Here is a 24,645-nt window from a genome sequence, read left to right as displayed (position 1 = left end):
AAGGCAGCCCTCGAGCGCAGAGACCCCCCGGGACCCACGTATGGACACAGGCGTGTTCGGCTGCTGCCTGCCTCCCCCCGGGACCCCTTGGCCTTCCTCCCCCCGGGGAGCCCGGGCGGCTCTGGCGCTTTAAGGGCGCTGCCTGCTCGCCAGCATTGGGGCCGAAGTCCGCGGGCTCCGGCAGCGGCAGCCGGGCCGGGGATGCAGCTCCCCGCCGCCACGCCGGGCGTGCTCACCCCTTCCCTGCTCGCCATCCCCGTGGCCTTCGGCATCAATGGCGCGACCGCCCTGGCAGAGTGAGTGCGGGCCGGGGACAAAGCTCTGGGGTTGGGATGCTGCGGTCCGGCTCGGGGCGGGGTGCTGGGTCCTCTCCTCCGCTGGTCCTGGTTGCTGAGTCTAGTCTGGGACTGGGCGGGAGCATCGGGACGGACCCGGGACAAGGCTCTGTCCGAGGATGGTGGGAGCCATCCCACGCGGGATGGGGCACTGGGTCCCATCCGGACCCGGAGGGGGGGGAGTGGTGTCCAGGGCAGGGTGCTGGGTCCCTCCCGGGGCGGGGGAGAAGCGGCGAGGTCCAGCCCGGGGCAGGGGGCTCGGTCCGGGTGCTCCTGCCCCGGCCGAGCCCACGGCAAGGCTGCCGCGGGCTGGGGCTTTGCCGGCGTGGTTCATGGCTGCCTTTATGACTTTTAAATCCCGTTTTCAGTGAACAGACGCACAGCAGGGTTGCTCGGGCTCGTTGCACAACACGGAGCGAACGGGGCTCGCCGACAGCCCAAATCCCCCGGGGATTAGGGTGCTCAGCGTCTCCCTGATTTATGAGCATCCTCTCCACCCACCTGGCCCCAGCGCAGCCCTCCGGGCCAGAGGGACAGGACCCCCGACACGGGGTGTCCCCGCCATACGCGGCCGTGCCTCCCGGGGTGCTGGGGACCCCTCCAAGCCCCATCTCCCCCTCCCAGAGCAACCCCCCTGGCAACTGGGCCGCTGGCAGGTCCCAGCGTGGCCGATGCCACCCCTCCGTGCCGGCCTCGTCATCGCCACCGTCGCGCCGCCTGATAACAGCCCCGGTTTCGGTTTTAGTGCTGAGCGACACCCCCGTGACGCCCCATCCCAGCCGCGTCCTGGCTGCCGGCACATCCCTGGCCGGCCGGCACCCTCGCGGCGGGGGATTTGGTACCGGCCACCAGCCAGGGCCAGCTCCCTGGTGAGCTGGCCAGAGCCCCACCGCTTCCTGGCGTGCTTTACGTCTCTTCTATATAAACCCACGCTCTGGCTGGTTACTTTTCTCTTATTTCCAGTCTCACGCCCCAGGACCTGCCAGCTATGGGTTTTCCCCTTGTGTTCTTCCATCGCTTTACTGCACTTTCTATCCTTTCGTTCCTGCCTTGCCCCCTTCACCCTCCTTTTCCCATTCGTTACACATTTCTTTTTATAGCTAATTTCTGCTTTTGCTTTACCGGCAGGAAAGGCTTTTAGCCCAACTTCTCTTAATCGCAGAGCCGGGGCTTTCCTGGCCACCTGATAAACTTTACTTAACGATCTCCCGATTTTCATTCCCATCTTTCGGTCTCCTCTTTCCCTTCCATCCCACGTGGCACCGCACTGCTACAGCCCGGATCCCCGGGATCCACCGCTATGAAATCCGCAGCCCTTCTGCACGATGCGGCACCGGGTGAAAACCATCTGTAGCTGTGGGGAGCACTGACCCCTCCAGCCTGCCCCCCAAACTGAAGCCCGTAACAATATTATTCTCCTGCCCAGGCGTCGCAGGGGGATGTGGAGGGGCTACGTCCCCCCGTTTCTTAATTAGTCCCTGCTGCGGGATGAGCGATGGCGGCCTCAAAGCCCCTCAGCCCGGCAGGGCGAGCTGGGTGCCCCGGGCGCGGCACCCCGAGGTGCTGGTACGTCTGTGGGGTGGCCCCGGTGCCGGCACGTGTTGGTGTGTCTCGAGCACCATCGCACGCACGGTCACGTCTTACGGTGATCGGAGGAGCCCGGTGTTGTGCTACTGCGCCGCGGCGTCCATATTTTAATTTTGAATTAATCATTCTGTGGGAGTAATTAGTTGTGTAGTAATTAATTATACACTAGTAATAATGCACTTAGGCGGTGACACTTCAATTATTCGATTGTTTTGAGGGTTTTTTCAGGAGTGTTGGGGTCGGGTGCTTAGTGCAGGCGGTGAGGACAAGCTCAGCCTCACTCAGCGCTGCTGATGCCCGTCCTGTCCCTGGCCGCGGGCTCCTGCGTGCCCCGGCCGCTGTCCCCGTCCCCGTCCTGGTCCCTGGAAGAGCAATTCCTCCTGCACAAGGCAAACACGAGCTGGGTGTTGCCGCAGCCTCCTCTAAATGAGACCGGAGCTGTTCTCAGCCGGGTGACCCCGGGGCAGGGGGACGGCTGGCCTTTCGTCCCCGGGCGGCACGTCTGCCGTGCTCGGGCCGGTAACTGGGGAGCGCTCGGGGAGCGCTCGGGCCGGTAACTGGGTGTTTCTCCAGGATGAGCCATTAGCACCGGCGTCTATGCAGAGTCAGCCACGACTTTGTCTTTTCTTTTTCTTTGGTAAGAGGGTTAAAGGCTTGAGTGAAAAATACCGTGACGTTTTCCGTGTTTCCTGGCAGAAGCATTGGCTAGACCAGCGCTGTAGCTCTTCCAGCTGATGCAAGCGCTCCTGGGAGGGGATGCAGCAAGCTCGGGACAGATTTCCCTACAACTTCTTCGCTCTCTTAGGACACCTTTTCAGTATCTGTCTCCTCGTTACCGATTTGCTCTATAATCGGTGTGGTGGGTTGACCGTGGCTGGGCGCCGGGTGCCCACCAAAGCCGCTCTGCCACTGCCCTCCTCAGCTGGACAGGGGAGAGAAAATACAATGAAGAGCTTGTGGGTGGAGATAAGGGCAGGGAGAGATCACTCGGCAATTGCCTTCACGGGCAAAACCAGGCTCGACTTGGGGAAATGAGTTTAATTTATTACCAATCAAATCGGAGTAGGATAATGAGAAATAAAAACGAATCTTAAAACACCTTCCCCCCACCCCTCCCTCCTTCCCGGGCTCAACTTCACTCCCAAATTCTCCACGTCCTCCCCCCCAGCGGCGCAGGGGGACGGGGAATGGGGGCTGCGGTGGGTTCATCACACGTTGTCTCTGCCGCTCCTTCCTCCTCACCGGGAGGACTCCTCACCCTCTTCCCCTGCTCCAGGGTGGGTCCCTCCCGCGGGAGACCGTCCTCCACGAACCTCTCCAACGTGCGTCCTTCCCACGGGCTACGGTTCTTCACGAACTGCTGCAGCGTGGGTCCCCCCACCGTCGCCGATGGGCTCAGCCTTGGCCAGCGGCGGGTCCGTCTCGCAGCCGGCCGGCATTGGCTCTGTCGGACATAGGAGAAGCTTCTAGCAGCTTCTTGCAGAAGCCACCCCTGTAGCCCTCCCGCTGCCAAAACCTTGCCACGCAAACCCAATCCAATCGGTTCCCCCGGTCTCTTACACCACTGGCCACAGCCTGGAGAGGGAGAGGGTTGGGGCTTCTCTCCGGCTCTGGCACAGGAGCCTTGGCGAGGCAGCCCCTTCCCCATCCGTGCCCGGGTGTCAGACCCAGCCTTCCCCCGGGCTTTGCCTCCCCAGGGTTATTTCGGACCCTGAAGGAGCCATTTCCCACCGCCCCGAGGACGGGCAGCACCCTGTGCCACCGTGGGACCGCTCCTGGGCCAGGGGTGCGGGGGCTGATCCTGCCGTTCCCCCTGCTTTGGTGGAGAGCTGTTAAAATCGGCAGGGGCCAAGGTTGTTTCACCTGGACCGGGGGAAACGGGGCTTCACCCCCCGGCTGTGCCCAGGGTGCTTGAACCCCTCCCCCTGTTCTGCAGCAGCCCGCTGCCGCTGATGCTGACGGGGGTGCTGGTGCTCGCCGGCCTCATCTCCATCATCTTCGTAAGCGGAGGGAGCCACTTCCAGGACCCCCTTTTCTGCGGTGAGTCCCCTCCGGGGTGTGGGGACTGATCCCGTGCCGGGGCAGGGAGTGGAGATCTGGGATCCGGGGAGATCCGTGGGACCCGCTCGGAGCTGGCTCGCTCTCCCGCAGTGTTTGTGGTGTTCTCCTTCACCTCCGTCGTCGACTTGATCATCTCGCTGGAGGAGGATGGCTACGTTTCTGGCTTCGTGGAGGTCTACGTCAGAGAGGTACCACCTCGCCCCGCCTCGGGCTCTCGCACACGAGCAGCCCCGTGCACCCGGGGCAAGCACGGATGCTGCTCCTGCTCCCAAAGCTGCTCGTGCTGCGGGGGGAGCGTGCACGGAGCAGCCCCGGCTCCCGCGGGGTTCCCCGGGGAGGGGGTGTGGGAAGGCGCCGGCCCCTACCCCGTATGATCCGCTGTCTTCCGAATGGGCAGGGCGAGCCCTACCTGCGCACGGCACACGGCATCATGATCTGTTACTGGGACGGCATCATCCACTACGGGCTCTACCTCGCCATGATCGCGGCCATCGGCCAGAGGTGAGCGGGGACGGCAGCGGGCAGGAGGGCTCGGAGGGGCTCGCGGGAGCGGGAGGGCCCCGAATTTTGTGGGGAGGGGAGCTCGGAGCCTGGCAGGGGGGTCTGATGCTGATGTCTCTGCAGAAAGAGCTACAGGAACCTGGGTCTCTTCTGGCTGGGCTCTCTGATGATGAGCATCGTCGTCTTCCTGCTTGGGAACCTGATAGGTATGGGGGTGCAGAGGGGGGCTCGGCTCTGCCAGCTGCCGGGGACGGTGGGGACATCCAGCCCTTGCTGATCCCTCCTCTGTCCCCCCCCCGTCCTGCGGGTTTGCTCCCAGGCACTTGCCCCGTGGGCAGAGGAGGAAGGCGCTGACCTGGGGGCAAGCAGTGGGTACCGGTCCTGGGTGCCGAGCGCTCCGCCGTGCCTGCCACATGCTCTCCTTCCCCAGGGAAATACAGCTCCGACCTCAGCCCTGCCTTCCTGCTCAACCTGCCCTACGTCCTCATCCCCATCTGGGCTGGGGTGAGGCTCTTCCAGCAGCCCAAGGCCCTGCCGCGCTTCAGCCCCGAGAAGGTGAGCTGGGAGCCGGAGCCGGGGCGGGGGCTCTGCGGGGAGCTGCACCGGGAGCCGTCAGCCTTATCCCCCTCCCGGGGCTGGACCACGGGGTGCGGAGCCGAAAATACGGCGTTTTCCCTCTCCCAGGTTGCAGAGGAGCAACGCAAGCGCCTGTACCAGCGGCCCCAGGACGTGGGGCTGATCCTGGTCCTGCTCCTCACCGCTGCGTTCACCTTCTTCAGGGGGATGGTGAGTGCTGGGTCCCCGCACGGGTGTCCTGGAGGGGATGTGGGGGTCCCAGGGTGGGTGCGTCTGCCTCGCGCCCACTCCCCCTCCGCTCTCCGCATCCCCAGGTGGTTTTGGACTGTCCCGCCGATTCGTGCTTCGAGTACATCTACCAGCACGAGCCGTACTTGCGCGACCCCGTTGCCTACCCCAAAGTGCAGGTAAGTGGGGTTGAGGCGGGGCTGGAGCCCCCCCGTGCCGCCGGGGACGGGGTGACCCTCTCCGTGTCCCCCCCAGATGCTGATCTACATGTTCTACGTCCTCCCCTTCTTCTGCCTCTGCATCTACGGGCTGGTGCTGCCCGGCTGCTCCTGGCTGCCCGACTGGAGCCTGGTGTTTGCCGGCGCGGTCGCGCAGGTGAGGGCAGCCCCATCGTCCTTCCCCCGGCTGGGGGGGACGGGACAGTGGGACCCCCGGGCTGGGTTTTGGTCCCAGCCAGGAGAGAGCAAGTGGGGAGCCGGGGCTGAGCCTGGGGGGACGGATCCGTGCCCGCAGCTGCATGTGGAGCAGTTCCCACCGCCGCCGCCTGATAATTGCTTTGGCCTCGGTGGATCTTAATGGAGCCGGGGATTGGTTTGACAGAAATAGGCTGGAGCGAGCCCGCAGGTCTATAGATAGGACGCGCTGGGTGTGCTCCTGCGAAACACCCTTTGGTGCCGGGTGGGCTGCACCGGGCCAGCCCGTCGCTGCCGGACCCCCCCCGTGCCACCCCCTGCCCTGTGTCCCCAGGCTCAGTTCTCCCACCTGGGCTCCTCGCTGCACGCCCGCACGCCCTTCCCCTACCAGACCCCTGAAGATGTCTGGTGGAGCTTCCTCCTCACCAACGTCCTCTACGCGCTGGGCCCCCAGCTCCTGGCCTACCGCTGCCTGCGCTGCCCTGCCTTCTTCCTGCCTGCCACTCCTGCCAGCCTGCACGGGGGCAAGAAGCACCAGTGACCTGTCCTGCCCGCCCCAGGGGGCTGCTGCCTGTGCCCCCCCTCCCCGCTGCAAGAGCAGCCGGAGCAGCCTGCAGTGGGACCTGGCTGGCAGGGATGTCCCCAGGGATGCTCCGGTCCCCCCCCCCCCCCGTGTCCCCTACGCCGTGGGGTGCGCTGGGGGGACCCTGGGGTGCTCTGCAGTGGCATCGCTGCGGCCACGGCCCTGCCCTTGCCCAGGCTCGGAGGGTCTCGACTGCGGGAGCCGGGCTCCCCTCCCGGCAGGGCCCCGGGGGCCGTGGGGGCCCTGTCCCACCCCGGTGCTCCTGGCCACGCCAGAAGGACGCAGGAGCGGGGACCGTGCCAGGAAAACACTGTTTACAAAATAAAGGAGCGAGGGTACGGCTTCCGAACCCCCCGCGTCTGTGCTCTGGCCGGGGACGTCACCCCACGCCAGCGGCCGAAGCACCGCGCCAGCCCCCCACGTCACCCACCGGGACCCTGCCAGTGCCCACCCTCTGCCCGCTGCCGGGGCCGGGAGGAGCCGCCCGGCTTCGCCCCCTCCTGCCTTTGGGGTGCAGGGGCTGGGGGGGGTCCTGCTGCCTGCGCTGCCCTTGCCTGCCCTTGCTGCAGCCCAGCCTCGGGCTGGGCGGGGGGAGCCGGGGGAAGGGGAGCCCCCGCGTGTGGGCAGGGCTGTGCGAGTGGGTGGGGGTGTGCACGGGTGGGGGGGAGCACACGGGTGGGTGGGTGCACAGGGGTGGGTGGGTGCCTACGTGGGTGGGTGCACGGGTTGGGTGGGTGCACAGGGGTGGGTGGGTGCCCACGTGGGTGGGTGCACGGGTGGGTGTGTACACAGGGGTGGGGGTGCTGGTGCTCGGGGCTGCCCTTCAGGGGCTGGGGGGGGGGCGGGTTTACCCGGCAAAACTCCTCTTCCCCCGCGGGTTCCCCGCCCGCAGCCCGGGCCGGGGGTACCGGCAGTACCGGGGGTACCGGGGGGCCGGGGCCGGGCGGGCCGGTGACCTTGGCGAGCCGGCGGCCCTGCGCAGCGCCGGGAGCCGGGGCAGGGCCGGGCCGAGCTCCCGGTGCCGCCCCCTCCGCGGAGCCGCACCGGCACCGGCAGCACCGGCGGCACCGGCGGCACCGGAGCGCTCCTGCGGCCGGGCCCCTCCCGCGGGCCGGCACCGGCGCCCGCGGAGACACGGTGAGTGCGGGGGGCTGCGGCGGCGGCTCCGCTCGCTGCGGTGCGGCCGCGGGGAGCCGGGACGGGACCCCCGGTACCGGTAGCCCGGGCGGGGGCTGCTCCCGGCGGGGCGGGGGGCGCGGCGGCGCCCGGGCCGGTTTCCCCTGCGCTGCGCTGCCCGCTCCCGGGCACCGGCGTCCCGCAGCCCCGGGGCCGCCGCCGCAGTGTCCCGCACTGCAACACCGCACCGGCCCCGGGGCCGCCGGCGGGGGAGAGCCGGGGCCGCCCCGCTCCCCGGGCCCCCGACCGGGCCCCGGGCCCCCCGGGGGGGGCCGCCCCGCTTCCCCTGCCCCCGACCGGGCCCCGGGAACGGCAGCAGGGCAGCCCCGGTCCCCTCGCCCCCCCCCCCCCACCGGGCACCGGGCCCCCCGGGGGGGCTGCCCTGGTCCTCCTGCCCCACAGCCAAGCCCCGGCTCCCCTTCCCCAGCCCCACGGGGGTCTCATTCCCACGGTGGGGGGGGGGACCCACCCAGGCTGCCTGGGCTGGGGTCTGGGACGTCTCTGAGGACGCGGGGCTCAGGGGGGGATCGCAGCCCCTGGGTAGTAGGGGGGGCTCCGGCACACGGCTCCCCCCGCCGTCCCCAGGGAAGGGGGGACGGGGCAAGGTGGCCGGGGGGCTCCGGGGGGCTCCGGTAGCCGCAGCCCACTCCCGCGCCATCAGTTCAGTTTCCAGATGTGCCAGTGCTGACATAAATAACTCAAGAGATCCGGCCCGGCGCGTCTGCCATGAAATATTCATCCCGGCTGTAACCGAGCGGGTGAATCGGAGTTCAGCGGCGGCACAGGCCGCGGGGCGTGGGGGTCCCTGGGGTGCTTGGTGGGGGGGAGGCAATGAGTGACCCAGCGCTGCCGGTCACCCCCCCTCTGCTTGGGGTGTGTGAGGTGGGAGACGAGGGGTGTCGGTGGGCGACGGCATCTCCTTCCCCTGGCCGGCACAGCCCCCACAGAGTGCGGACTGGGGACCGGCGTCGCTGCCGGGGAGCTGCCGAAGCCGGGGGTCGGGCAGAGCGTGGGTTTGCTCACAGACCTCCACTGCTCTCCTCCCTGGGGGGGCCGGTGGGTGCCAAGGGGCTCTGCTCTCCCCCCAGATGCGTCCCCGAGGCCCCTGGGCCGCCGGCCCGGCAGCTCTGCTGCTCCTCGCCGGCGTCCTCGCCTCCGACACGCTGCTCGGCACCCGGGGACGGAAGAAGGTGGTCCATGTCATGGGTGAGTGGGCACCAGGGTCTGCAGCGGGGAGCTGGGCTGGACCCCCGGGATGGGACGGGGGGAGCCGTCCTGCAGCCATTGGGCCGTTGGCTTTAATATCCATTAAAGCATGATCAGGGGCTCTGGGACATCCCTTGTGTCCCCCCTGCCCTGGCCAGGAGCTGCCCAACCCTCCTCGAGGTTTGCAAAGCCCCCAAAAGAGGGAAATGCCCCCCAAAGGTGGTCCCCCTGCCTGCCCCACACCCCCAGCCTGCCTTGTCCCCGCCGTGGGTCCTGCCCATGGGCCGGCGCTGCCCAGGGGGGAGGCAGGGGCAGGCTTGGGGACAGGGACTCCTCAGAGCTCGGTGTCCCTTGCAGAGGGTGACAGCGGGGCTGTGGTCGTGCAAACGGCCCCGGGGAAGGTAGTGACGCACCGGGGCGGCACCATCATCCTGCCCTGCCGGTACCACTACGACGTGTCCGCCCACGACCCGGCCGAGATCCGCCTCAAGTGGACCAAGGTGACGGAGCCGATGGCCTTCGTGGACGTCTTCGTGGCGCTGGGGAAGGCGCGGCGGGCGTTCGGCAGCTACCGCGGCCGCACAGCTCTGCAGGAGGACGGCTTCGGCGACGCCTCGCTCATCATCCGCAACGTCACCCTGCAAGACTACGGCCGCTACGAGTGCGAGGTCACCAACGAGCTCGAAGACGACACCGGCATGGTCAAGCTGGACCTCGAAGGTAGTGGCGTGGCTACGGCGGGGAGGAGGGATGGGGACAGGGAGGACCCCGGGTGTCCCCGTGTCCCATGCAGGATGGGCAGGACACGGCGGTTCCCGGTGCCGCATCCCCGAGCTGGGCTCGGTCCTGCTTTACGGCCGGTTGTTTTTCCTAGCGTGTGCCATGGTTTATGGCCTCTGTTACTGGCTTTTATTGTTGCTCCAGGTTTACTCGCTGGCAGCTAATAAACGCCGGAGATAGATAGCGGCACGGCCTCGTAAAGCACCGGGGAGGACCGGGACGTGGCAGCGGCGTTGGTGCCGTGCACGGCTCCAAGCCTGCCGGGACAGGGTGCTGCGTCTGGGGATGCCGGGAAAGGGGGAAAACCCTTTTCTTGGGGGCTCAGGAGGTACAGCCCCGTGGCTCGGGCCGGTACGGGCTCGCTCTGGGGACACTGGGGCTCGGCTGAGACCCCACACGGGTACCACCAACGTGTCCAGGTCCCCCTGGAGCCCGGGGCTGCCGCGAGGGTCCCTGCGGTCACAAGGTGGGGGAGCTTTGGGGTTACTGAGCAAAGCCTGGAGCCCCCGAGCTCCCCGAGCAGAGACGATGGCAGCTCGTCCGCGCTGGGCTTTGCAGCGAGCCTCCCACCCCGCAGCTGCCCCCGTTCCCCACCGGCTCCCGGTGCCTTGCGCTGGTGACCCCGTTCGTTGGCTGCAGCTGCAAAATAAGAGGGGGAGACCCCCCCACACACCCCAGCCCCTCCTCTCCGTCCCCCCCAGGCGTGATCTTCCCCTACCACCCGCGCCTGGGTCGCTACACCCTGAACTTCCACGAGGCGCAGCAGGCATGCCTGGAGCAGGACGGCATCCTGGCCTCGCACGACCAGTTGCACCAGGCCTGGCTGGAGGGCATGGACTGGTGCAACGCCGGCTGGCTGGAGGACGGCTCGGTGCAGTACCCCATCTCCCGGCCGCGGGAGGAGTGCGGCCGCAAGGACACGCCGGTGGGGGTACGCAACTACGGCTATAGGCACAAGGAGAGCGAGCACTACGACGCCTTCTGCTTCACCTCCAACCTCAACGGTAATGGCAGGGGGGGGGGAAACTGAGGCACGGAGCACCCAGCTCCCGGTTTTGGCTGCGCGGGGTGCGGGGAGTTTCCCACGGTGGTCCGGGAAGGTGTTCAGCCCCGGGCGAGAGAAGGACGTGGCTGCACGTGCCTTCTCTGCGCTCCCCGGCACATCAAGAGGGGGTTCGGTGCTGGGGACGCCCAGCAAGGACCAGAATCCGGCCCCATCACCTTTGGGGCTGGGGCACCCCCTCTCAGCGAGACCCGTCTTCCCCGGGCGGGAGCAGGGGACGAGGTAATTGCGGCAGCAAACAGCCCGGGTGATGGATGAAGCCGGGGCCACGCAAGACAGATGGGAGCCGGGAGGGCTCCCGGGCTGCGTAAATCCCTCCCGGCTGGCAGGGCCGCGCAGGGGGGGCTCTGCCGATGTTTATTTAATGGTGGCAGGCAGGATAAATAGCGGGTGTAATCGCCACGAGGAGCCATCGCCGACCGCTGCCGGGCAGCCCCCATAAATCTGCCCACACCACAGCGGTGGCTCCCCAGAGCCCCCCCCCGGCCGGTCGCCTCCTCCAGCCCCCCCCCCCCCCCAAATGTGTTGGGGAGGGGGGTCTACGGGGCTCGCACCGCTCAGCCCCGTCCCTGCCCCATCCCACTCTGCCGGGTGCCGGTGCCGCGGCGGATGCAGGACGCTGCAGCCGGGTCCCCGTCCCCGTCAGCCCCCACTTTCTGTGTGTCGTCCCCCCCCCCCCCCCCGCCAACTCCAGGCAAAGTCTACTTCTTGAAGACGTACCGCAAGCTGAGCTACGCCGAGGCGGTGCAGGCCTGCAAGAACAACGGGGCGGCCGTGGCCAAGGTGGGCCAGCTCTACGCCGCCTGGAAGATCCAGCTGCTGGACCGCTGCGAGGCCGGCTGGCTGGAGGACGGCAGCATCCGCTACCCCATCGTCAACCCCCGGGCGCGCTGCGGGGGCCGGGAGCCCGGCGTGCGCAACCTGGGCTTCCCGGACAAGAAGTACAAGCTTTTCGGGGTTTATTGCTTCAAGAAGGCTGACGAGGCTGCCCCGGAGAAGGCGCTGGGTGGGGGGCACCCCAATCGTGTGTGAGGCTCACCCTCGCTGGGAGCACCCCCAGACTTGGCCAGGGACCCCCCTACCCCCCCCCCCCGCCGTGTGCTGGGCTCCCCGGCATCGCTGCCTCCTGGGACGCGGCAGCGCAGGGAGCTGCAGGCAGCCCCTGCGTCGGACTGGGAGAGGTGCCCCTGCGATGCCGGTGCGGCTGCGGACGAAGCCCGGTGACGCTTGGGGAAACTGAGGCAGCGGGAGGGGGGGGCGACTTCAGTAGCCCAGCCGGAGGCCTGCGCTCAGCTCCAGGGCCGGCTCCCCGGCTCACTGCAGTTATTGCTTATCAGTCAGCGTCTTGCATGTGCTAAAGGCCCATCCCGAGCAACGCGGGCTCGAGCCCCCCATGTCCTCGTCCTCGTGCCCGGGGTCCCCAGCTCCGCGCTGTCCCCAGGGCTGTGCAGCACTGAACCCCCCCCGGGAGATGCTGCGGACAACCGGCGTCACGGGACTCTGCGGGGGGGGGGGAAGGGGCTGACCTGCCACGGGGCCCCCCTGCCCCCCAAAAATCCCACCTCAGCTCAGGGCAAGGACCGGGGGCACGGGGCTTGGCTTCGTGCGCCATGGGCGGCCGCGGGGGACACCGCAGCCCCTCCAGCACCCCCATGCACTCGCTCACTGCTGGCCACCCCGCGGGGCCACCGCTGGGCCAGCCGAGTGCCGCACGCCGCGAGCCCCGGGGCTGGGGCAGCTCCTTAGCGCTTGGCTTCGCGCGGAAGCGGCCGATGCCGGGAGCGGGGAGGTGCTGGGTGGGCACCGGCCCCTGCACCCGCGCGGCCAAGCACCGGCTCAGAGGCTGCTCGCGAGCTGGACGTAGATGAAATTAAAGCTTCGGCCGCTTTTGAGAGCTGAGCCGGGCTCTCGTGTCTCCTTCGCTGGTGCCACCCTCCAGGGGCATCTCGGGTGCAAAGGGACCCCCCCCCCCCCCGAGATATTCGCTCCCTGCTCAGAGCCCCGGCGTCCCTGGCCCTGCTGCGCCCTCCCTCGCAGCCGGAGCCGGGCAGGTTCGGCGCATCCCAGCTGCAGCATCCCGGGAGCATCCCCTTGGATTTACTGGGACCAGACCCAAGGGATCAGCATCAGCAGAGCCGCCTCGGGGCACGTCGGTGCTGGCAGCAACCGGGAGCCACCGCGGGGACGGCAGGGCATGGGTGGGGACCCCGGGGTCCCCCGTGCCTGGGGGGGGGCTTGGGGCGTCCTCTGTGCCCGGCGCAGCTGAGCGCGGTCCATCCATCACCTTACTGACTTGCAGCGGCGATGAAAAGAAAGAGCTGCGGGGAACTGACACCCCCCAGCCACCGCGACCCCCAGGAGGGGAGTGTGGGGACCCCACGGTGCCGGGGGCCACCGGAGCCCCAAGCGGTGGCCGTCACAGGCTGATGGATGGCGGCCGGGGTGGGGGCCGCGGCCCCCGTGCTCATGGCTAACACGGGCAGCACCCTGATAAATCCATCAGCATCTCCGCGGCTTATTGGGGCCGGCAGGGAAAGCCACGGCCGCGCCGCTCGCCGCCGGCAACGCACGTGGCAGCCACCGCCGGCGTGATTCATGAGCTCTGGGCTCGTGCCGCGAGCAGGCGGTGGGGCTGGCACAACGAGCCTTGGGAGAAGCGTTAGGTTTGCTTAAAATTAATTTAGTGGCGGCGAAAGGAGGCAGATGGAGAGCACGGGCGAGGCAGGCCCCAGCCAAGGCAAGGCGAGGGCCGTGGGGGGACTGTCCCCAGGGTCCCCACACCCACCCTGCCCCCAGGAAAGAGCAGGGTTGGGGCCACTCAACTGTTAAAAAAATTTATTAAAATGTCCAGCAGTACAGAAAGGCAGAATCAGAAATGGCACGGGGTGGGGGGGGGGGACGGGGACGGGGAGGGGGCTCAGGACAGGGCAGTCACGTCAAACAGCAGAGATCAGAAAGCGCCGTACACACACACACGCCAACTCCAACGGGGACCCGACGACGAACGGAAAGGGAAAATAAAAATCAACCCCCAAACCAGGCGGCAGAGCGGGATGCCAGCCCCGGTGGCATTGTGTCCCCCCCCCCCCGGCACCGGGCAGGGTCCCCGCGCTGGCCGCAGGGATGCCCCACGGGCAGGACTGGGGGGCTGGGGTGGGAGGATGGGGGGGGGCTGCTAAAAAACCGGAGCCACCCTGGGCCGGTGAGACACAACGGCCGAGGTGGGGGGGGGGGGGCTGGCGGATTAATCCCCCCTCCTTTGGGGAGGGGGCCAGAGCCCAGCCGGGGAACAGCCCCCGCGCGGGGATGGGGGGGTCCCCGTGTGGGGCTGGGGGCTCGACCCCGGCTCGGGGGGGCTGAGCGTGGGGCATGCAGGGAGGGCTGGGGACGCACACGCAGCTGCCCCCTCCGGATCCTATTCCCTACGGGGCCGGGCATCCTAGGAGCTAAAGCCAAGGGGGGCTATAAAAGAGGGAGGGCGGGAGGGGGGCGGGAAATGTCACCACATCCCGTCGGGGACCCGGCTGGTCCCGGGGAGGGGGCCCTTGTGCTTCCTCGTCCCCCGGCTCTAGAAGTAGTGGCCCTCCTCCATCCAGTCCAGCCGGAGGTGCTTGCGGTGTTTTCGCCGCTCCTTGCGGGGTTTGTGGTGGTGGTGCTGGTGATGGGGGTGGCTGTGACGGTGGCGGTGGTGACGCCGCGCTCGGTGCGACCGCCTGGCTAACGGGGGCAAGGCAGGGGACCCAGGGGGGTCAGGGAGGGAGCCGGTGCCTCGACACGCACCCCACCCCGGGGACCCCCGTCCCCCGCCCCGTCCCCACTAACGTTTTGTGCAGAGGATTTTGGGCCGGTCCCACTTGCCGGTGCTGTGGCACTTGATGGTGGGCACGTGGCGCTGGGTGAAGCCGTCCTCGCACTGGTAGCGCACGCTGGAGTGGATGCTGTACTTCTCCTTCTTCTTCCCCACGGTGAAGGCATTCGCCACCTCCGGCGGGGGCCCGCACAGCACTGGGGGGGGGACACACACACACACCAGACCCCCGTCACCTTGTCCCCGGGAGGGGACAAGGGGACGCTCTGCCGATGCCGCCGGTTCTCTCCGCGAGCCGGATGGCTTTACGAGGGGCTCCTCCAACAGGTCGGCAGGGAGGTGTTCCCCGGGATTTACTTCGTTAATTAACGGCCTTATCAGGGCGAGCGCATCGTGACCGCGCGGCCGGCAGGAGAAGGCGGCGTGCGCCTCTGGCTCGCAACGAGCAGCCGGAGGTTAATAGAACTTTCAAGATAAGGAATGAGAACTTAATAGTTTTAATGGTGGCAAATTAAAGGAATTAAAGTGGAGAGGGAAGAATTGACTGGGGGGGGGGAACGGAAAAATGGAGATGAAGGGGAACTGCGGGAGTTTTCCTGGACGAAGGGCTGGGAGGGGTTTCCTGAGGATTGGGAGGTGCCCAGGGGCTGCGGGATGGGGATGGAGCCACTGGGAGCTGTGGGATGGGAGATGGAGCCACTGGGGGCTGTGGGATGGGAGATGGAGCCACTGGGGGCTGTGGGATGGGAGATGGAGCCACTGGGAGCTGTGGGATGGGAGATGGAGCCACTGGGAGCTGTGGGATGGGAGATGGAGCCACTGGGGGCTGTGGGATGGGAGATGGAGCCACTGGGGGCTGTGGGATGGGAGATGGAGCCACTGGGGGCTGTGGGGTGGGAGATGGAGACACTGGGGGCTGTGGGGTGGGGATGCTGGGAGCTGTGGGATGGGGATGGGGATGCTGGGGGCTGTGGGATGGGGCTGGAGCCACTGGGGGCTGTGGGATGGGAGATGGAGCCACTGGGGGCTGTGGGATGGGAGATGGAGACCCTGGGAGCTGTGGGATGGGAGATGGAGACCCTGGGGGCTGTGGGATGGGAGATGGAGCCACTGGGGGCTGTGGGGTGGGGATGGAGACCCTGGGGGCTGTGGGGTGGGGATGGAGACCCTGGGGGCTGTCGGATGGGAGATGGAGCCACTGGGGGCTGTGGGATGGGAGATGGAGCCACTGGGGGCTGTGGGGTGGGGATGGAGACCCTGGGGGCTGTGGGGTGGGGATGGAGACCCTGGGGGCTGTGGGATGGGAGATGGAGACACTGGGAGCTGTGGGGTGGGGATGGAGCCACTGGGGGCTGTGGGATGGGAGATGGAGCCACTGGGGGCTGTGGGGCGGGGACGCCGGGGCGGGCACGCCGGGGCAGGCAGTACCTGTGCCTTTCTTGCAGATGTAGGGCAGGTTGTAGTTGCAGGGCACGTCGTTCCACTTGCCGATCTCGTGGGACACCAGCACCACGCAGTCCTCGCCGCCCGCAAAGAAGTTGTCGGGTTGGTTCTCCCGCCAGTTCTCGTATTGCTGGCGGGGCACGAGAGAGGGTGAGAGCCCCCGCGCCCCCCACGCCCTGCACCCTGACCCCCCGGCCCTGCACCCCAGGAGGAGCCACCCCCAAGGCTCTCACCAAGGCAGTGTTGTCGGTCCACTGGAAGTCCTGCTCCACGATCCTGTCATTGAGCCCGATCCAGGTGTTCTCATGCCCGAAGCCTACGGAGAGAGGCACCCGCGTCTCGCATGGTGAAGGCGAAGAGCACCCAGGGGTGCTGACGCCTGGCGAGCAGCGGGATGGGGCGTTATCCCCGCACCGTTGATGAAGCCGTGCTCCTCCCGCGAGTGGATGCTGGTGAGGTGGCCGGCACGGCGGCGGCAGTCCCGCTCCGCGTCCTCCCAGGAGCGCCGGCGGGCGAAGTAGCGGTAACAATGACCCTGGAACTTGTGCCAGTTGTGGTCGCAGCCCTCCGTGTCTGCAGGGAGACGGGGACGGTGGGGACGGCGAGGGGGACCGGCCGCCCCCAGCACCCCGGGCAGGGACGCAGCGAGCAGCTCCCCATCACGGGGGGGGGGGAGGACACACACACAGGACTCCTGCGTCCCCTTCCCAGCTCCCCACGCCTGTCCCCAAAGGGACAGGGGCTGGGCAGCGTCCCCAGGGAGGTCTCGCCCGCCCCACGGCGGCACACCCGGAGGGGGCCATCGGCCGCGCCCTGGCCCTCACCGCCGCTGTGCTCCCCACCTTTCTCGCAGCGGCTGCCGCCGTAGCTGGGCAGGCAGAGGCAGACGAAGGAGTTGACCTCGTCGATGCAGGTGCCGCCGTTCTGGCAGGGGCTGGACAGGCAGTCGTCGATGTCTGCGGGGACACGCCGGGAGCTGCGGGCGTGCGGAGACCCCCCCACCGCCGCCCAGCCCAGCCCAGCCCAGCGTCCCCTCCACCAGCACCGGTGCCGGCAGTGACGGAGGATGGGGGGGACCGAGCAGGACTTAGAGCCACGGCTCCGTTCCCCTCCCCGCTTCCAAGCGTGGCCGCTGCTCCGTGCCAGGGAGGGAGGCACGTGCCGGATCCTGCCCCGGCACGGCGGGATGCTCCGGCCGCTCACCGATCTCGCAGTTCTCCCCGGTGAAGCCTGGGGCGCAGCTGCAGCCGCAGACGGTGCCGTTGGCGTGGCAGGTCCCGCCGTGCAGGCAGGGGTTGTTCTGGCAGGGGTCGGCCGGAGCTGCGGGGTGGGAGCCGGTGCCTTGAGCCGGGGTGGGGTGGGGGAACACCGTGGCACCCACCCCCTTCCCCACCGGGACCCAGGGCCTGGACCTGCCCCGGCGCTGCCGGCTGCCACGTATTAACCGCGGTGCCTTTTCCGCCTGGCCGTGGCTCTGCTCTTTAAATATATCCGTTGCCTTTGTGCCAGCCGCGGCTGGGCCGCGCGTGCCGCGTGTCCCCTGCCAGCAGCCGCCTCCCCAGCTATTATTATTAGCAACTGCAAATATTAAATATTTAAGAGGACGCTTTCCCACCTCACGTTAATAGCTCGGCTTCCTTTGAAAAGCCCAGGACCCGCTCCCAGCCCACCACAGTCGCCAGAAACTCCACGGTGAGTAAATCGGTTTGGGTAAAAGCAGAGGCGTCCCCAAACCTCCGTGGGTCAGCACCGTGCTGTGCCTGCCGGGGGGGATCAACCCCGAGATCCTCCCGCCACCCAGCCCGTTTCTCCCCGTGCCCATCAGCTCTGGGTGCCCCCAGCACCCCAACCCTTCAGCACCCTGCTCACCGTGCTGGCTGGCGTTGCCGGCACCCGCCCAGGCCAGCAGCTCCCGCTCCTCCAGCCCCGGCTCCTCGCCGCTCCCGCTGTCGGCATCCAGCGGCGGGGACCCCGCCGGCCCCCCCAGCAAAGCCGCTGTGGAGGGCTCAAAGAGCGGCCCCGCACTCGGGGGCTCGGACGCCTCCGGCACCCGGGGGTGGGGGGCGGTGGGTGACGGCCAGGGGCTGCGGGTGGCCGAGGCGGAGGGGGTGGGGGGCTCTTCCCTCTTCACCTCCCCGGACGCATCCTCGTCGCCGGGGGCCGTTGGCGCATCCTCGTGGCTGGGGACACCCGGGGGTCCGGGGCTGGCGGGGGGCTGCCGAGGGGCCGGGGGGGGCAGGAGGAGATGCTCCGCTGCCCCCAGCTCCGGTGCAGCGCGGCTGGTGGGCCGTGGGGCCAGGGGGATGAAGCCCGTAGACCCCTCCTCGGCTGCTGGCTCCAGCACCTCCGCCTCCACCGGCTGCTCAGTGCCGGCCCGTGGGGTCACCTCACCAGCCGCGGGGGGAGGCGAAGGCGAGGGGACGTCCTGCGCCGGGGGGGACACGGCCGCTTCGCCGCTCGGCTCAGCCGAGCCCTTCCCGGCATCCCCGTACCCGGCCGGCTGCTCGCGGCTGGGCTCAGCCGGCAGCTCGGCTGGCCCATGGGGAGCCGTGGGGCTCAGCTCCCCGTGGGGCCGGGGAGCAGCCGCCTCCGTGGGGCCGGGGGTGGTGGGGTGCCCCACGGAGGGCCTGGCCGGGTGGAAGAAGGTCACCGCTTTCCTCTGCCTCTCCAGTGAGCCATCGCCCGGGGCCCCGCTGCCGTCACCGCCGTCACCGCGGGGCTGCGGGGCCATCTCGGGGCCCTCGGCCGGCAGCGGGGCCGGGGGCAGCGGGGGCCGCGCTGGGACGGAGCCGCCGTCCTCCTGGGAGAGGGCGTCCCCGGAGAAGTCCTCGGCGGCATCCGCGGGTGGCCGGGGAGAGTCCCCGCGGGCGCTGGGGACGCGGGGCTGAGCGCCGACCGTGGCGACGTCCCGGTGGCCGAGAGCACCGTGGGGAACCACGGAGGCAGGCAGGGATGGGGACGGCGGAGGGGGGGTCCGTGCAGACCCCCCGGCATTGCGGGCGCCCGTGCGGGGGCTCCACCACGGCGAATCCCTCGGGGCAGGCGCCTGTGGGGAGGGGGACGCCGGGGCAGCGGCCGGTGCCGTCAGCTCTGCAAGAGACAGCGCAGCCGTGGGGTCCCCGAGCCCGTGCAGCCCCCGCCAGCACCCCCCAGCCGCTTTCAGCCATCACTCACCGGGGCCGATCTCCTCCTCCACCGCGTTGGAGGGCGAGTAGGCGCCCTCCCACCGGAGGCTCTCGGTGCCGGCACGGGGGATGCTCCGCGCCTCCACCGCGTTGGCTGCAGCCCCCTTCACCTCCTGGGCCAGGACGGGGACCTGGGTGACCATCCCCACCGGGTCCCCGGCCACCGTGGAGTCCCCAGCCACCACCGCGGGGTCCCGGCTCTGCCGCTGCAGCTGGAAGTAGCGGCCGTTCAGGCCGGCGTAGCCGCTCCGCCTCGGGGCATGGGAGCTGGCCAGTGGGGTGCTGGGGGTCCCTGCTGCCGTGCCGGGGACCGTCCCCAGCCCAGGCGGTGCCGGCAGCGAGCCGGTGACGTGCTCCCGGGCTGGGCTTTGGGACTGCGGCAGGAGGGCGGCCGGGGGCTCCTGGGGGCCAGGGGCTTCTTGCACTGGCGGTGCTGGGCCGGTGCCGGCCGGATCCTGCCAAGAGCTCACCGGCGCCTGGTCCACCACGTTGAGAGCTTCATCCTCGTGGGGCCACGCCGGCGAGGAGGCCACGGTGGGGGGCAGGGACGTGCCATCGCCCAGCCCGCGAGCCACCAGCGCCTGCGACAGCGCGGCCCCGGGGAGGTCACCGCGCCGTGCCGCTGGGCCGCTGCTCGCTGGCCGCAACTGCTCATCCTCATCCTCACCCAGCCCCACGGGCCCTGGCTGCGGCAGGAGGCCGTAGCGGTCACGCGGGGTGTCCCGGGCGTCCCCCGACGTGCCCGGGTCCTCGCCGTGCTCCACCAGCACGTTGTCACTGCCCGGTGGGTCGGGCGCAGGTGGCACCGGCTCCTCCGGCTCCCTCCGCCCCGCAGCCGCACGCGCTGCGGTGAGACCACGAGCATCAGCCGTGCCGGCGGCAAGACCGAGGGGCGGGACGGGCATCCGGGACGCGAGCGCGGACCCGCATCCCTCCCCGCCAGGACTCGGTACCGGGCACCGCATCCCCCAGCCTCGCACCATGCCAGGGTGATGCACGGAGCCGGGCTCCCTCCCAGCGCAGCTCTCCTCATTTATCTCGTTAATTCCCCAATTAAATATTCATCCGCAGCAATTTTCCCAGCCACGCCCACCGACTCCCAAGGGAAGAAGGGCCGGGGCTGGCGGGGGGCCTGGGGGGGAGCGCAGCGCCGGCATCGCGGCCAGCCCCCCTTACCTTTATAGCAGTAGGCGTCGAATTTGGAGGCAGCGGGGGGGAAGCCGGTGCGGTTGGGGAACTGGTAGAGGGTCCTGACGCCCGAGGCCTCGCCGCCGCATTTCCTGCGCGGGAGCCTGATGGGGTAGCGGACGCTGCCGTCGGCCAGCCAGCCCGGGTCGCAGCGGTCCAGGCCCTCGCGCCACGCCAGGTAGAGCTGCCCCGTGGTGGCTAACGAAGCCCCCTGGCTCCGGCAGTGCCTCCGGGCCCCCTGCCAGGTGAACCGCCCCGGCACCGTGGCATAAAACACCGTCCCTGCAAGAGAGCAGAACCCGTTGGGGACGCGGGGACGGAAAGCCGTGACGGTCCTGCCGGCTCAGGGCCGAGCGGTGTTTTTGGGAAGCTCACGACTTGAGCGCGACAGCCACGCCGCACCGCTCCGGCCCCAAGGGTGACACCCAGCGCTGGCAAGGCACCGGCACCCATCCCCGCAGCGGGCAAGAGACACGTGGGGATGCCCGCGCTCCCGGCCACGGCCGTCTCCCCGGAGGGACGTCCCCAGGCACCCACCCACCCGGCTCGGCGCGCACCCAGCCGCCGCGGCGCCGCTTGCCTCGCAGCTCCCGGGCGTAGCAGTAGACATCGTACTCTTCGCCGGGTTCTCTCCGGCCGTAGCTGCGGACGCCGGGGAGGCTGTTGCGGTCTCCGTAGCAGCCGGGCCGGGAGAGCGTGATGGGGTACCTGCCGGAGAGGGGGCACGGCGGGCGCTCGGCTCCACGGCCGCCCGCGGCGAGGCGTGCCCGGCCAGCAGCCGGTGCTGCGCGCTTACCGCACGGTCTGGTCGGCCAGCCAGCCCGCGTCGCAGTTGTCGTAGCCGTCCTCGAAGGCGGCCTGGAGGTGCTGGGGCGAGGCGATGACGGCCGAGTTGTCCAGGCAGGCGCGGCGGGCGGCGGCGAAGGGCAGCGCGTAGCGCTCGCCCGCGGGGCGGTAGTGGAAGACGACGCCTGGAAGGGCAGCGGACGGCACAGCTGGCACGGGGTGCGGAGCTGGCACGGCTCGTACAGGGCGCACGGGGTGCGTGGAGTGCGCGGCCTGTACGAGGTGCAGGGCTTGCACGGGGTGCACGGGGTGCACGGCTTGCACAGGGTGCACAGGGTGCAGGGTGCACAAGGGTACATGGGGTGCACGGCTTGCATGAAGCACATGGGGTGCACAGCTTGTACAAGGTGCAGAGGGGACACGGAGTGCACGGCTTGCACGGGGTGCAGGGCTTGCATGGGGTGCACGGCTTGCACGGGGTGCGTGTTTCGCGTTGGGTGCATGGCTTGCCCAGGGTGCACGTCTCGCATGGGGTGCACGGCTTGCATGAAGTACATGGGGTGCACGGCTTGTACAGGGTGCACGTCTCGCATGGGGTGCACGGCTTGCACGGGGTGCACAGGGTGAACGTCTCGCATGGGGTGCACGGCTTGCATGAAGTACATGGGGTGCACAGCTTGTACAGGGTGCACGTCTCACATGGGGTGCATGGCTTGCACGGGGTGCACATCTCGCACGGGGTGCATGGCTTGCATGGGGTGCACGGCTTGCACGGGGTGCACAGGGTGCACATCTCGCATGGGGTGCACGGCTTGCACGGGGTGCACAGCTTGCATGAAGTACATGGGGTGCACGGCTTGTACAGGGTGCATGTCTCGCATGGGGTGCACGGCGTGCACGGGGTGCACATCTCACATGGGGTGCACGGCTTGCATGAAGTACATGGGGTGCACGGCTTGTACAAGCTGTGCACTTGCACGGGGTACATGGGGTGCGCAGCTTGCACAGAGTGCATGGCTTGCACAGCTTGTAGAGAGTGCACGGGGTGCATGGGGTGCACAGGGTGCATGGGATGCATGGCTTGCACAGCTTGTATAGAGTGCACGGGGTGCACGGAGTGCATGGGGTGCACAGCTTGTATAGAGTGCACGGGGTGCACGGAGTGCATGGGGTGCACAGCTTGTATAGAGTGCACGGGGTGCACGGGGTGCACGACCCACACAGGCACCCACGCCACCCCGCCACGGTACCCGCAACGCCCCCGCAGCTCTCCCGGCAACGCCGCCGCACAGCGCGGTGCCCGGCTCACCCGTCACCTCCAGGGGCAGCAGGTCCTGCTCATCGTCGATGCCGGCCACCACCTCGCAGCGGTACAGCCCCGCATCGCTGGCGCGGGCGGCGCGCAGCAGCAGCGTGGCGTTGTAGCGGTCGCGGGGGTAGCCAGGCAGGGACGCCCGGCCCTCGTAGGCTTTCACCACCTTCACCGCGTTGTCCTTGGCCACCAGGACGGGGACGTCCTCCCTCTGGCCGCTGGCCGAGCGCACCTTGCTCCATTTGACGCGGGGAGGGTCGGGGGGCTCGTTGGGCCCCAGCGAGGCGGAGGGCTGGAGCAGGAAGAGGCAGGGCAGGGCCACGGGCTCCCCCAGCCCCACACGCACGGCCTGGTGCTGTACCCTGTTGATATGGATCACCTTCCCATCGTCCTGGGAGCCTGCGGGGAGAGGCGCCCAGATACCACAGGGATGGGTGGCGGGAGCTCCTGCGGGGCTCTCGTTCAGGGAGGGATTGCGGGGCGGGATTAAGGGATCAACGGGATTAAGGATTTAAGGTCTCGCCCGCGGGGATCCCAGCCTGGGGACGGGGGCGTCCACGGTCGCCTGGGGGGCTTCTCCCTCGCCAATCGCCCGCAGCCCGGGGCAGGGAGGCGTGGGGGGCTGGGGGGCCGCAGCCCGAGCCCTCCCCTGGTTATCATTCACCCTCACTATTTATTACGTCTGATAGTTCATTATTGGCTACCGTTTACCCTTGTCGGCTAACTAGCCCCGGCTACGGAGCGCTGGCGGCACTTACCCAGGACGGCGATGGGGAGGAGGGAGAGCCCGAGCAGGAGCCAGCAGCCGGCATCCCCCATCACATGGACCATCCTTGACCTGCAACGAGAGCGGGGCGGTGGGAGGCCGCCGCTCACCTGCTCCCTGCTCGTTCAGCGACGCCGTCGGGCCATAAATCACCGCGGGGCCGCGCTGACACCAATCCCCGGGAGCCGCAGGGCGAGCAGGATTAGCCCCACTTAGCAAGATGCCGTTAGCCCGGAAAGAGTTCGATTTCACTCTCGGCGCGAAGCCGGCGTGGGGTCGGGATGGAGGACGGGGTGTCACCCATCGAGCCCCCAGCCGCCCCGCCGGGGCATCCCTCCGTGTCCCCTGCCACCAGTGCCACCCACGGTGACATGCCTGCACCCACCCGGTGCACCGCTGGAGGTGGGACCCACATCTCCGTGGCGGGGGCAGCGGGCAAGCCCGGGGGTCCCGCAGCCCCCCAAGCCCAGCCGTGGCAGAGCCGGCGGCGCTGGAGCCAGCCCTCGCTCTGCCCCCAGCATTAACATGCAGCGGACGCCTCCGGCTGCCGGAGCCGGCGTGCGGAGCACAAAGCCGGCACCGCCACTCACCGAAAATCTCCCATCCATCTGTTTGACTGCAGCAACGATTAGTATTTTCTAAATCATTTGGTCTCCGGGCTTGGAGGGAAGTCGGACAGATCGCTCGCCCGGCGCGGACACAACCATCACCCGGCTCGGGCTTTGTTTCGGATTTTAACCAGGCTCCAGCACCCCTCCGCTGCCGAACCAGCCAAGCAGAGGCAGCGGGGATGCAACCGGCACCCCCAAACCCCAAACGGGGCCACGCTGGAGCTCGGCACCACGTGGCCACGAGCTCAAACCAGACCCAGGGTCCCCTGTGCACCGGCAGATCTGGCGCGGGTGCTGGTCCCCACGAGGGTCCCCCGGCTCTGACACTGACCCCCAGCCAGGACAGTGAGCTGGGGAGCACCCGGCTTTGGGGGGACACCAGGACCCCCCCATCCCTCTCCCAGCTGCCTGGAGCCGAGGCTTCGGCTCAGCCCACAGGTTCCCTCATCCCTGATGCTCCATTTTCCAGCCCTTGATTTCTCATTCTGTCCCTTCTGCTTTTATGGGACAAAAATAGAAAGAAAGAGCAAAATGGCGAGAAAAAAAAAAGAGACCCCCCGTGTTCAGCGCTGGCAAAGAGCCTTTTGGGGGGTGCAAAATTGGGTTTTATCTTCTCTCTTCTTTAGAAGAAAGCGTTTGCAGCCCCTTCCCTCCCGCAGCAGCTCCACGGGGCTTTCTGCCTCCAAACCCAGCTGCTGAGAAAAGATGAGGAGGTGACCTGACCCCGGCTCCGGCCGCGGAGGGAAATTCCCGGAGTGCGGAGCGGGGACTGGGCTGCGGCTCACTGCGCCTTTGCCCAGCCACATCCCCTGGGAGCCGAAAAATCCCAGGGCAGCCCCGGGGCTGCTCCACGGCACCGACGGCACAACGGCGGCTCCTTCTTCCCCGCTCAGAGATGCCGCAGGAAGGAAATCCCCCGGGCTCGCGGCCTCGGCAGCACCAAACTTTTCCCTGTCTTCCCACTACGGGGGAAAAAATAAATTGCTTGGCAAGGTCGCGCTCGGGAGGTTCCAGCTCCTCCCCATCGAAATGCTAAT

The 24,645-nt window shown here is 68.7% G+C and overlaps 2 protein-coding genes across 4 annotated transcripts; one reads left to right on the top strand and one right to left on the bottom strand.

Moving 5' to 3' along the window:
* The first annotated feature begins 201 nt into the window (after nucleotides 1-201).
* On the top strand, nucleotides 202-11,710 carry LOC142420349 (hyaluronan and proteoglycan link protein 4-like). 3 transcript variants are annotated; one of them, XM_075524204.1, is made up of 10 exons: nucleotides 202-296; nucleotides 3,859-3,962; nucleotides 4,074-4,171; nucleotides 4,381-4,484; nucleotides 4,608-4,690; nucleotides 4,915-5,039; nucleotides 5,169-5,270; nucleotides 5,375-5,467; nucleotides 5,544-5,663; nucleotides 6,036-6,246. In XM_075524204.1, exons 1-10 carry the CDS (start codon nucleotides 202-204, stop codon nucleotides 6,240-6,242), a joined length of 1,131 nt encoding a protein of 376 aa, XP_075380319.1. In that variant the 3' UTR covers nucleotides 6,243-6,246. The 3 variants fall into 3 exon arrangements, with proteins under 3 accessions (XP_075380319.1, XP_075380317.1, XP_075380318.1); XM_075524202.1 differs by lacking the exons at nucleotides 202-296; nucleotides 3,859-3,962; nucleotides 4,074-4,171; ... (2 more) ...; nucleotides 4,915-5,039; nucleotides 6,036-6,246 and adding exons at nucleotides 8,549-8,666; nucleotides 9,024-9,386; nucleotides 10,148-10,450; nucleotides 11,204-11,710 and having other exon boundaries at nucleotides 5,173-5,270; XM_075524203.1 differs by lacking the exons at nucleotides 202-296; nucleotides 3,859-3,962; nucleotides 4,074-4,171; ... (5 more) ...; nucleotides 5,544-5,663; nucleotides 6,036-6,246 and adding exons at nucleotides 7,330-7,421; nucleotides 8,549-8,666; nucleotides 9,024-9,386; nucleotides 10,148-10,450; nucleotides 11,204-11,710.
* Nucleotides 11,711-11,832: 122 nt separating this feature from the next.
* On the bottom strand, nucleotides 11,833-23,062 carry NCAN (neurocan). Its single transcript, XM_075524063.1, has 17 exons — nucleotides 22,990-23,062; nucleotides 22,229-22,630; nucleotides 20,930-21,104; nucleotides 20,714-20,841; nucleotides 20,106-20,415; nucleotides 18,935-19,767; nucleotides 17,630-18,850; nucleotides 16,964-17,080; nucleotides 16,603-16,716; nucleotides 16,175-16,333; nucleotides 15,994-16,076; nucleotides 15,746-15,890; nucleotides 14,332-14,514; nucleotides 14,013-14,222; nucleotides 12,803-13,141; nucleotides 12,072-12,363; nucleotides 11,833-11,983 (listed from the first exon to the last, which is right to left on the bottom strand). Exons 1-17 carry the CDS (start codon nucleotides 23,060-23,062, stop codon nucleotides 11,833-11,835), a joined length of 4,935 nt encoding a protein of 1,644 aa, XP_075380178.1.
* Between the last annotated feature and the right edge of the window lie 1,583 nt (nucleotides 23,063-24,645).

Source organism: Mycteria americana, chromosome 24 (genome assembly GCF_035582795.1).
Source record: "Mycteria americana isolate JAX WOST 10 ecotype Jacksonville Zoo and Gardens chromosome 24, USCA_MyAme_1.0, whole genome shotgun sequence".
Lineage (NCBI taxonomy): Eukaryota > Metazoa > Chordata > Aves > Ciconiiformes > Ciconiidae > Mycteria > Mycteria americana.
The sequence above is the reverse complement of the archived record's forward strand: the minus strand, read 5'-3'. Positions and strand labels throughout refer to the sequence as shown.

Bases quoted from the DNA above. Each gene is read 5' to 3' on its own strand.
- NCAN (XM_075524063.1), bottom strand. From the start codon at position 23,062: ATGGTCCATGTGATGGGGGATGCCGGCTGCTGGCTCCTGCTCGGGCTC. The intron at 15,891-15,993 runs GTGAGAGCCTTG...GTGCCCCGCCAG, and splicing joins GGACCGACAACACTGCCTTG to CAATACGAGAACTGGCGGGA. The intron at 14,515-15,745 runs GTACTGCCTGCC...TCCCCCCCCCAG, and splicing joins CATCTGCAAGAAAGGCACAG to TGCTGTGCGGGCCCCCGCCG.
- LOC142420349 (XM_075524202.1), top strand. The intron at 8,667-9,023 runs GTGAGTGGGCAC...TGTCCCTTGCAG, and splicing joins GAAGGTGGTCCATGTCATGG to AGGGTGACAGCGGGGCTGTG. The intron at 9,387-10,147 runs GTAGTGGCGTGG...CGTCCCCCCCAG, and splicing joins GGTCAAGCTGGACCTCGAAG to GCGTGATCTTCCCCTACCAC.